Source organism: Macaca thibetana, chromosome 4 (genome assembly GCF_024542745.1).
Source record: "Macaca thibetana thibetana isolate TM-01 chromosome 4, ASM2454274v1, whole genome shotgun sequence".
NCBI lineage: Eukaryota > Metazoa > Chordata > Mammalia > Primates > Cercopithecidae > Macaca > Macaca thibetana.
The window spans coordinates 72,483,284-72,495,649 of record NC_065581.1 but is presented as its reverse complement, the minus strand read 5'-3'; the positions used below and the strand labels follow the sequence as shown (position 1 = coordinate 72,495,649).

At 38.0% G+C, this 12,366-nt stretch overlaps 2 protein-coding genes across 7 annotated transcripts in view; both read left to right on the top strand.

The window, feature by feature from the left end:
* Positions 1 to 4,216, top strand: part of LOC126952142 (cytochrome c oxidase subunit 7A2, mitochondrial) — a 1,153,643-nt gene extending 1,149,427 nt beyond the window's left edge. For all 6 annotated transcript variants that reach the window (XM_050786540.1, XM_050786538.1, XM_050786539.1 and 3 more), the window contains 3 exons: positions 1,071 to 1,160; positions 1,946 to 2,030; positions 4,019 to 4,216. In XM_050786540.1, coding sequence (XP_050642497.1) covers positions 1,071 to 1,160; positions 1,946 to 2,030; positions 4,019 to 4,077 — 234 coding nt within the window. In that variant the 3' untranslated portion in view covers positions 4,078 to 4,216. The remainder of the gene's footprint in view (positions 1 to 1,070; positions 1,161 to 1,945; positions 2,031 to 4,018) is intronic.
* The window catches only part of COL12A1 (collagen type XII alpha 1 chain), a 1,021,934-nt gene that overhangs the window by 857,164 nt on the left and 152,404 nt on the right, over positions 1 to 12,366 (top strand). The window lies entirely within an intron of this gene.

Below are 12,366 nucleotides of genomic sequence, written 5' to 3'. Positions count from 1 at the left end.
TGTTGGCCAGCCGAGTCTCAAACTCCTTACCTCAGGTGATCCACCCACCTCGGACTCCCAAAGTGCTGGGATTACAGGCGTGAGCCACCGCGCCTGGCCAAGTAACAGATTTTTTCTTTTCTTTTCTTTTCTTTTTTTTTTTTAAGATGGAGTTTCACCCCTTTTGCCCAGGCTATAGTGCAATGGGGCGATTTTGGCTCACCGCAACCTCTGCCTCCCGGGTTCAAGCGATTCTCCTGCCTCAGCCTCCCGAGTAGCTGGGATTACAGGCATTTGACACCGTGCCCGGCTAATTTTGTGTTTTTGGTAGAGACAGGGTTTTTCCATGTTGGTCAGGCTGCTCTTGGACTCTCAGGTGATCCGCCCGCCTAGTAATAGATTTTTTTTTGTTTTTTGAAACGGAGTTTCAGTCTTGTTGCCCAAGCTGGAGTGCAATGGCCTGATATCGGCTCACCGCAACCTCTGCCTCCCAGGTTCAAGCGAGTCTCCTGCCTCAGCCTCCCAAGTACCTGGCATTACAGGCATGTGCCACCACGCCCCACTAATTTTGTATTTTTAGTAGAGACAGGGTTTCTAATGTTGATCAGGCTGGTCTTGAACTCCTGATCTCAGGTGATCCGCCCGTCCCGGCCTCCCAAAGTGCTGAGATTACAGGCGTGAGTCACCACGCCCAGCAGATTTTTGATAATATGGTAGTATATTATGAAAATATTTGAGCTTAGTGTATTTTGGTTAAGCACTATTTTTGTAATATGTGTATGTCAATATGTTTGCATCAAGGATTATAAAATGTTACTGGTTCTGTTCAGGTAAAGATCATGATTTTATATTTTGGTTAGAATCTGTATGAATTGCTTCTTGAGTATGTTGTTTGGAGACTGCAGAATGTAATTCGAAGGCCAGAGGATGGATGACAAATTGAAAAGCCTGGATGCTCTTCCATGACTTTGCTACTGACAAATCAGATATGCTTCAAGTCTCAATTTACCTTTTTTATAATATGAAGGACTGAAAATGGTTTTGAAGGTTTCTTTAGGCTCTAAGTCTGTTTAATAATATTTTCATTTTAGGCTCTCCGTCAGATTGGACAGAGAACCATAAGCACTACTTCCCGCAGACATTTACAAAATAAAGTTCCAGAGAAACAAAAACTGTTCCAGGTACTGAAGTATTTTATAGGAGATTGTTACTTGTAATAATTAGATTACCAAAAGGTAGAGTTAGGATAAACAAGTATGTATATAAATTAGATCATATGACAATATAAACATTACAAAATAAGTCAAGAACATGTGTCATACTGCTAATAGTGGTTGTCTCTTGGGGAAAGACCTGGTGGAGCAGAGCAATTTACCTCTATAAGTAGTTTGATTATGAGTGATTTTTGTTTTATTATGGTTTCTAGCTTTTCCCAAATAAAACTTCAAGTGATTAAAAATAGTTGTATCATATATACATACAAATAAATACTTTACTGGACAGATGTACTAAATAGCTACTTTATGCTGGATTAGATGCTAGGGATATAATTTAGGGTTATAAACCAAAATCCCTTCCCCACTTTTTAGGGAAAAAAGTTTCCTATGACTAAATCTAATGTGTGGCAATTATTGATTCTTTTATATTTCAGTTATATTAAAGTTGTTGAGATCAGTGTGTATGTTTTATAGCTTTAATGTTTATGTATTCTTTGGAAAGACCATCATTAATGGATCTTAAATTAACAGTAAAAGAAAAATGCTGACTTTTAGGAGTTCTTATTTTAAAAGTAGTAGGAGTAGCGACAGAATAAAGAAAATTGTAGGTCTTTTAAATTTTAATACTTAAATACTTTAATTATAGGGATTTAAGGAGCTACATCATTTTATATGCCTGTTCTTTTGAAACTTAGTTGGAAATGAGTGAGGCATCTATTATTGTCTTTTTTTTTCTTTTTTTAATCTAGGAGGATGATGGAATTCCACTGTATCTAAAGGGTGGGATAGCTGATGTCCTCCTGTATAGAGCCACCATGGTTCTTGGAGTTGGTGGTAAGGCCTTTGGCATGTTTGAAGGTTTATAGAAAAGTAATAGTAATGATAACTGATAACTTTTGCTTTTGCTATGCCAGTATTTTAATGCAGGCAGTCTGTGTCCAGAATTTGATATCTTATTATGTCTCATAATGATTCAAGAGGATGACTGGTACATACTGTATAAGAGCATTTTCATGTTTTTTTTTTTGAAACGGAGTTTTGCTCTTGTTACCCAGGCTGGATTGCAATGGTGTGATCTCAGCTCATTGTGACCTCTGCTTCCCAGGTTCAAGCGATTCTCCTGCCTCAGCCTCCCGAGTAGCTGGGATTACAGGCATGTGCCACCCCGTCTGGCTAATTTTGTAGTTTTAGTAGAGATGAAGTTTTTCCATGTTGGTCAGGTTGGTCGGGAACTCCCGACCTCAGGTGATCTGCCCGCTATGGCCTCCCAAAGTGCTGGGATTACAGGCATGAGCCACTGTACCTGGCCTTAATAAAAAAATAACACCAATAAGATTTGATGATTATTTTGTGATAGAGTTGGCTTTCTGAGTACCATTGATGGTAGTGAAGGCTATAGTTCAGTCAAAAGCATCCATTATATCCCACCTCTTATAGCAAGGGCTTTAAAACATTTTGACTGTGATGCAAAATAAAAGCGCACTTTACATCTAAACTCTGTACAGACATATTTATGACAAACAAAATTTGTATGGAACAATACTTTTACTGGAAGGTAAAGAGAAGGGAATCTATATTTGAGTGATTATTTTGTGCCCATCATATTCATAGGAATGCCACATACTTGGATTTCTGTAAATCTTGCATGAAGTCTATAATATGTCTTCATTTTAAAGATGAGTAAACTATGTTAATTACCTGTTTGGGAAACTCTGCTCTCACATCACAACAATCAACATGGAAGACCTCTGTTGCCAAATGTGTGGGGGTTTTTCCCTACACACCATGTAATGGACACCAGCTAGGTGTCCTCCAATTCAGTTTCCACACTCTCTACTGGGAGATAGCATCAGATTCCACAGGTTGATGGCAGAAGACTGTCTCCTCCTTCCCATCAGTTACAAGTTTGGGTCTCTGGAACTTCTGACTGACTGGCTTTAAGTTGGGGTTCCCACAATCTCCTCACTAGGGGAACACATTTACCAGTTTATTATAAAAGGTATTATAGGCCGGGTGTGGTGGCTCACGCCTGTAATCCCAGCACTTTGGGAGGCTGAGGCTGGCAGATCACGTGAGGTCAGGAGTTCAAGACTAGCCAGGCCCACATGGTGAAGCCCTGTCTCTACTAAAAACACAAAAATGAGCCGGGTGTGGTGGCACACACTTGTAATTCCAGCTACTCGTGAAGCTGAGGCAGGAAGATTGCTTTAACTGGTAGGCGGAGGTTGCAGTGAGCTGAGATTGTGCCACTGTACTCCAGCCTGGGCAACAGAGGGAGACTCTGTCTCAAAAAAAAAAAAAAAAAAAAAAAAAAGTCCTAAATTCCTTTTGGCCAATGTGACCATTTCTTAGACATTCTGGTAAATAGTTTTTAAAATGAAATTCCAGTTATCAGCTATTTTTTACATTACATTTGATTACTTTAAAATTATATCACTCTTCCTTTTTTACATTCACTTTCGGGAAGGCTTGCATATTTTGAAGTCATTTTTTTCTTTGGCATTTGAATCATCCTTAATCATCCTTAGCATTTCTCAGGCAATCTTGGGTTAATATGGAAATAACGTTTGTATATGTTCTTATTTTTAAAAATTTTTGTATTTTATGTTGACAAATATATTATTGTGCCATACTTTGTTAAAACTACATTAAATATATTTTACATATATTTATTTAAAATTTTGCCAACACCTATCAAAATACTTTTTTGTGTTCTAATTAAGGTAGTCTTAATGCAAACTTACAACTTTTAAACTGGAATATTAAATTTATACACTTAGATCTCAGAATTTCGGGTTAGGTTCTTTTTTTTTTATTTTTAGGAACAGCGTATGCCTTGTATCAGCTGGCTGTGGCTGCATTTCCCAAGAAGCAGGAGTGACTTCGATCATCCCAGCAATCACTTGGTTCAGTTTCATTCCGCTCTCTATGGACCAGTAATCTGATAACCGAGCTCTTCTCTGGGGATCAATATTTATTGACTTGTAGTAACTGCTGCCAATAAAGCAGTCTTTACCATGCTTTGTCTGATTTTATCACTTTTATGCCAATAATTTCAACTTTTGGTCAGCCTTGTAAATCTTAGGTAAGGATCAAAGAAATGATTCTTCTGCCACAAAACTTGTATAAAGCAACATTATTGTGATATTATTTTAGTGAAATTTTACTTTTAACAGCTCAAAATTAGAGTCTCAATTTCTGTCTCAACTTGACATTTGAATGCATATTGCTTTTTCCCCCTACCCACTCCAGTATATCTTGGAATATGCTAGAACCTGGGGGTAGTGGAAGCAGGTTATCTTTGGCTCCTGGGGTCTACATTTCTTTCTTTCTTTTTTTTTTTCTCTCAGCTATGTGAGAGTATGCTTAAATACTGGATATATCCCACAGCTTAGAATTAGGGTTTAGTAGAATGACTTTGTAAAATATTTCAGTATTTGTTTTCTTCTACACTCAGAGTGGGTTCAGGTAGGTTTCTGTCATCAGGAACCAACCAAAGCAGGATAGTTACTGGGCTCCCCAGCTATCATACCATCTAATGGACCCACAACTCTTATTTACCCTAAACAGTAGTTAGCTGCTTAATAAATGGTAGCCATTATTGGCTTCTCATAATAGGAATGGTTCAAAAAGGTCTACTTCGAGAACACAAAATGCAAATAGATACAGAGAGTGTAAGAATCATAAAAAGAATGACAATGCTGCTCTAGGCAGTTTGCTTCAGGGTTTGCAGAACCCTTCCTGCTTTGAGAGAAGTATGCATGAAGTTGGAAATTTCATAGACTTCAAGTTTGGGACTCCCCTTTCCTGGATTCTGGTGTGCATCCATGTGGAGAGTTGCATCTTGTGAACCACTTCAGGACTTTCCTTCTATATATATGGAGATTGGTGGCTCACGCCTGTAATCCCAGAACTTTGGGAGGCCGAGGCGGGTAGATCACGAGGTCAGGAGATCGAGACCATCCTGGCTAACACGGTGAAACCCCGTCTCTACTAAAAATTAGCCGGGCGCAGTGGCGGGCACCTGTAGTCCCAGCTACTTAGGAGGCTGAGGCAGGAGAATGGCGTGAACCAGGGAGGCGGAGCTTGCAGTGAGCCAGATTGCGCCCCTGCACTCCAACCTGGGTGATACACCGAGACCGCGTTTCAAAAAAAAAAAAAAAAAAGAAAGATACAGAGTGCCTACTGTGTACTACCGTTTACGGTTTTAGGTGCCTAGGAATCATTGGTGAACAAAGGCAGATTCCTCCTCTCATGGAGTCTATGTTGTAGAAAGGGGTGTTAGGAAAGACAGTTTAAAAATAAATTGCACTGTTGGTTAAAAGATAAGTTCTATGGAAAAAGACCAAAGGGGAGAACTGACATGGGTGTGGATGGTTGGTTACAGTATTAAAGTTAGGGTAGTCTTCAACAGGAAGGTCAGATTATTTTCAGACATCCGAAAGTGAACTGGTCAGAAACAGTCATCCTGCTGTGTTAGAAATTGGTTCTGGGACCTCCCACGGATATGAAAATTTGTGAATGCCCAAGCCTTTTATATAAAATGGTGTAGTGTTCACATATAACCTATGCACATCCTCCCGTATACTTTAAATATCCTAGGTTTGTTATAATACCTGATGCAGGATAAATGCTATGTAAATATACTGTATTGTTTTGGGGATAAGGACCAATAAGAAAGTCTGTATGTGTTCAATACAGATTCAGCCATTTATTTTTTGCCAAATATTTTCAAGCTGTTGGTTGAATCCACAGATGCGGAACCCATGGATATGGTGGGCCAACTGTATATGGGCAAAAGGCACTCTAGGAAAAGCAAACAGCTTAGAGCAAATGTCCTAAGGTGCCTGGCATGTTCAAAGAATAGAAAGGCAAGAGTAGATACCACTCGGTGGGTGAGGGAGAGGAAGTTAGTAGGGTGTGGGCCACATCAAGTAGGGTCTTGTAGGTTATTTTAAGGACTTTGGCTTTTGAGTGACATGGAGAGCCCTCATAGGATTTCTCAATGAAGAGTAGACTTACATGTTTTAAAGAGGACTAGCCTGGTTGTTGTGATAAAATAGACCATAGGGGGCAGTAGTAGAAACAGGCAGATCCTTTAAGATGCTTACTGCAGCAACTTAGATGAGAGGTGATGAAGGCTAAGAGCAGCTGTTGGCCATGAAAATGATGGAAAGTGTTCAAATTATGAGCAGAGGAGGATCTTTATCATCCACTTAAACCTTACCTTTCCTCATCCATCCATCTCACAATTTCTTATTGAGTATGAGAGTCTACTTTGTATAAAGCACTGTTGTAGGCTCAGAGAATACAGCTGTGAAATAGATGAGCAAGCTCCTTCATGGGGCTTACATTCTAGTCGCTGGAGATAGAAAACAAATAATTCATAAGCCTGATACTGTCCTATAGTGGGAACTGCAGATCAACAGGGTAGTCTATTGGGAGGAATAGTGCAGTGGAAGCTAGAAAAGGGCTGAGTAAAGTTACATTTGAACTGAGACCAGAAGAAAAGAAGGAGCCAGCTAACAGTGAGAAGAAAAGCATTCCAAGGAATGGGAAGAGGAAATTGCTTTGCAGGGACGAATTGCAGAAAGAGGACAAGTGTTGTGGAGCATAGGGAGCTGGAGAAAGCAGCAGTTGTTCTCTCTTCCACAGTGACTAACACAACAAATGGTCATGCCACTACGCACAGGGTCTAGATAGATTTGTTTTCTGGTTTCATAATATGCAACCCGATCTCATAACCATAATATTGATTTAGCAAGAATCCCAAATATAAATTAATGTAGACAATCTATCTCAGGCAGTTATCGTTACTATTATTAGTAAGAACTGGAAGCTGAGAACATACAGAGATCAAATACACAATTACATTTGAACTAGAACTCAAACCTAGATATGTCTTATTCTGAAGTCTGTTGTTTATCTGTTATGTACCATGTTACTTCCTAAATGCAGAAAAAAAGAAAAAAAAATACTTAGGATCATTTTACTTGTTGCTTTCCCCACAAACTTTATTCCTTTTGAATATTGTTGTATTCGTGGTTATGTTTGATGAATTAGCATCATAAGAATTGGCAATTTTTAAATTTTGCTCTTCTCTCAGACTCCTGTGAGTCTGGCTTTGTATCTACTCCAGTTGCCTATTTCTATTGAAATTATAGTTTTACAGCTGCTATTTACTATCTGAAAAAAAACAAAAAACAAACCCCACCAGCTTCTACAAGTCAAGGATATATTGAAAGACTCATCTTATTAATGAGGAAAACCAATAAAAACCCAAGACATTTTCTACATTTTTATCTCAGTATAATATACTGGAGGGAAAAAAGGATTAAATGTTCACAATTACATTGCTTGGAAACTAGAAAACTGCCTACTGAAATGGTAATTGTAAGCCAGGCACGGTGGCACGTGCCTGTAATCCCAGCTACTTGGCAGCTGAGAAGGGAGAATGGCTTGAGCCCAATAGTTGGAATCCAGCCTGGGCAACATAATGAGACTCTCTCTCTCAAAAAAAGAAAGAAACGGTAATTTTAAGGCATACCTGAAGTCAGTTAAAGGAAGGGAAATTCATAACATTAGATATTGCAGACTTAGTGCCAGAATATATGCATGTATGTATGTATGTAAATTTGGATTTGAGTGTTGATTTCTAATTATCAATCTTCCATTAGTATAATGTAAGATGGGCTATTTCTTGAATTCTGAAATTATGCCAGATCTTTATTGAGCTCTTGGAGGAGGCCATCATCTTCCCTCTGGGAGCTGCTAAAAATATTCTCTAGCATTATTCTGGTGGCTAAAAGCTGGTATCCTTGTTTGGCCTTGTTTTTTCTCTTTCTAGTCCATTTTACCCCAGTGAATGCACTTAACTAGAACAGCCTATGACCATTAACATTTGGATGCTCTCCCTACAGTGCTTTTTCCTAAAATAGTACCTGCTCTGGGAAATCAGTATGCAGTGAACCATCTTGACTGTTTTGGTCACAAAGACATATCTTTACAATTGATCATTTCCCCATCTTAATTCTATCCTAATGATCATTAAAATGATTTCAAAAAGTTTTCTTTCCACTTTAGTTGGACCGTACAACAAAGGAACTGACCAGGAAGTTCCAGTCAAGGATGTGGAGCCTGGAGTCTCTTTTTTGTTCACCTCTGTCCATATTTATCAAAAAAAGTCTGGACGAAAAGCAACAGACAGAATCCCTTTACAGAATTGAAAGACAAAAGCAAACAAAACAAAACAAAAAGATGCATTTCTCAAGAAGTAATTTCAAACATGAGTTTATTTCTCAAGACTTGAAAGGGTCCCTATGTTCATTATCCAAAGCTGTAGCAGCCTAACTTAAATCATAAAGTTTTGATAATTGGTTTCCAAACCAAGCCTTTTAGTTGGTAGAATTTTTTTTTTTAGATGATTATAAAGTAGGATGAGAAAAAGAAGTGGAGTTATATAGAACACTTAATAAAGAACACCATGCATATATTATTATTTAAAAAACTTTCTGCTTATAAAACTCATTCATACATATAGTAGATACAAAAGAAAGAAGAATACTTCTGATAGTGTTCAGCTCTTTGTCCTGTATATAAACAACTGGAGCACAGGAGTGTTTTTAGGACTCTCTCCATCTCTTGTCGTGGCTCATCCTTTGAAATTCCCTTGTTGAGAATAGCAGAAATGTATCCTCTGATGACATGCTTCCCTGCTTAACCACCTATATTAGATGGTTTGGGCTGCTATAACAGTATACCATAGACCAGATGGAGTCCCAGATCAAGGTGCTGGCTCATTTGGTTCCTAGTGAGGGTTCTTTTTCTGGCTTGCAGACAGGGCAACCTTCTCACATGGCCTTTCCTTGTGACGTGTGGAGAGTGAACAAGCTGTGGGGTATCTTCCTCTCTTTGTAAGGACACCAATACTATCATGCTTATGACCTCATTTAACATTTATTACCTCCCTATACGTGCTATCTCCAAATATGGTCGCATTGGGAGTTAGGGATTCAACATGTGAATTTTAGCGGGACACACCTGACAGAAAATAAGGGCTGTTTTTTATTCCAAGTTCAAAAATTTCAAGGAAGGGCTCTGACTGTCTGGGATCTACCAAATGAAGGGTAACATTGTTGGTGGTTTGTTTAGGGCTCACTTCTTGCCAATTGGTGGCTTTTATTTAAGGAGCTAATGCTCTGAAGATTTTCTTACAGATTAAACCTCTTTTTATTTTTATTTATTTTTAATTTTCTTGAGACAGAGTCTTGTTCTGTCTCAAGAACAAGAGCCTCCCAAGTAGCTGAGATAACAGGCACATGCCACCACACCTGGCTAATTTTTGTATTTTTAGTAGAGATGGGGGTTTCACCATGTTGGCCAGGCTGGTCTCGAACTCCTGACCTCAGGCAATCCACCCTCCTCGGCCTCCCAAAGTGCTGAAATTATAGGCATGAGCCATCGTGCCCAGCCCATTTCTTGATTTTTTTCTGGGGCACTATTGGGGGTAGGAGAAAATATGATTATAGAAATTCAGAAGATTTAGGCAGTAATATATAAGATGGACCAGAGTGGAGATAAAATGGATAATGAGGAGGCTATTACAATAAACGAAGCAAGATTTCAGACTATTGAGCAAAGTGAGTTGTCAGCTTGGATGAAAGTAAGGGTGGCAGGATGTGCTAGTAAGGATGTTAAAGGTAACCTAATGTCTTATAAGTTATGTTTTGTGTGAGACACAGAATAACTGCCACAAAGAAAGCAAAATGAATAGAAAGTTAATAGGAAAATGGGTTAATTTGTAAAGAGGATAGGCTACATTATTCTTAGATTTCTGCCTTCTATAACCAGAGAAAAACAGGAAAGAAGATAGTGGAGATGATCTAGGGATTGCAGTTATAATTTACAGTTGCAGCATTTTCCTTACAAAGGAACACAACCTCCAAGACACTTGAAGGTAAGAACATGGGAATGGTAGAACTGAAAAGGCACTGTTCAGGAGACACGAGGCAGTTAATTCTGTGTGATGCTGAAGCCACCGGGCTTGGGAGTCAGCCGAGGTTACATCTACACTAGTTCCCAAATAACCATTATTCTGAGCCTCCACCTGTCCATTCAGGAACATTGCTACTCTTTAAAGTTAATTTTTTTTTGAGTCATTGACACATCACATGCCCAGGAACATGATTTTCCATATCCCTGCCCACCTCTTCTTGTCCACTCCAGGAGAAAAAGTCAACCCATCCAGGTGCTCCTCTGCCCAAAGCTCTGTCTTCACATGCTTCCAAAGCTACCCATCCTTGGGTCCTGGGCCAGAGCTGGTTTGTATGGAGAAATGTGTAGTTTTCCTTCATGTATTCAGTCAACAAATATTGAAAAGTCTACTCTGAACCTGGCAAGGTTCTAGGCCCTGGAATATACACCCATGAACTAGACAGAAAATGTCCCTGCTCTTCGGGAGTTACATACTGAGCCATGCTTCCTCAGCGAGGCCCTGAAGCAGCAATTCTGGAGGCCACAGTACAGCCAGTTCTCCCTGTCTGCAGGTTCAGCATCCACGGATTCAAACAATCCCTGTTTTAAAATGCAGTATTTGAGGAATGAAGAACCCGAGGATATGACGCCTGCTTTTCGTAGCCGTGGGTTCCACAGGGCCAACTACAGGACTTGAGCATCTGCAGATTTTGGTATCCCTGAGGGTCCTGGAACCAGTCCTCTGCAGATACTGAAAGACAGCTGTATTGCAAAGTTTCCGGTAAAGATGACTGTTTCAGCTTTGGGCTTTTATTAGCACCTCTCTAATAAAACTCGCATGTGCCACAGAAAGAAGAAGGCATTTTTAGGCACATAATGCCTCAACACATACTTAGAGAACAATCCACATTTTTCTTTGGTTAGTGGAACAAAAGTATTCAAAGATATGCCTGTCGCATTGACAAACTTTCACGGGATTCTAGAGCCTCAGCTTTTGCCTGGGAACAGGGAAACTGGCTTTTTCATGAAAGTAACGGAAGGTCTATTTTTTCTTTTGATATCTTGTTTTTCAGGGATTACTGCTTTTTTTCCAGTGCATCTTATGATAAAGGCTGGGCCCTGTAACATGATACTTTTATGGTAGGACAATTTTCTGACTGAGGACAAGAGTTCTCTCTAAGAGAAACAAGGGTTCCATTTGAAATGGCTCAACTCAAAACTAATGTTCACAAATCAGTTCAGATTTGATAGTGCTTTGTTGATGGAGTCAAATTTCCCGCTCCACTTTCTCTTACCGGCTGAGGAGTTGGGCTGTATTGTAAAGGAGCCATGGCGCCACTAGGGGGAAGTATTGGATAGGGAGGAAAAGAAAACTTAACATTCCTTCTGTTACCGTGGAATTACAGAGTATTTCAGTAAATCTAAATTTAAAATATCAAGATCTTGCCAGTCAGAAGTCATTTGCTTCTCTGAACTCCGATAACACTGCTTACACATACAAGTAATAGTAAGCATGCTTTGCGTTCATTATTTCTCCCATTCAATTTTAAGTTCCTTGAAGTATAAGGGCTGTCTTATAATTCCTTAGTCTGCTACATAATATCTGTTGAAGACATGAATATTTGATGAGAATCCTCTGAATACATACTGAGTTCTTAATGTTTGGAAATACTTTTATAATAATGCAATATTTGAATATTTTTAAATTGACAAGTAAACACTGCGTCTATTTATGGTGTACAACATGATGTTTTATTATGTAACTCCCACAAGGTGTATATATATAAATAAAAATAAATATAAATAAATATGTCTATTTATATTTATCTATACCTTGTGGTGTATAAATATAAATAAATATATATTTTATTTATATATAAATAAATATATAAATATATTTATATAGAAATTTAAATTCATATATAATATAAATATATATAAATTTAAATTTAAGTATTATATATAAATATTTATATTATATATAAATATGTATAAACTTATCTATAAATAAAATATATATTTTTATTATAAATATAAAATATAGATATAAAATTTATATATAAATAAAATATATATAAATAAATACACATATTTATTTATATATAAATAAATACATATTTATATATTTTTATATAAAATAATATATATAAATACACATTTATATACCACAAGGTATATATAAATATAAATATATTTA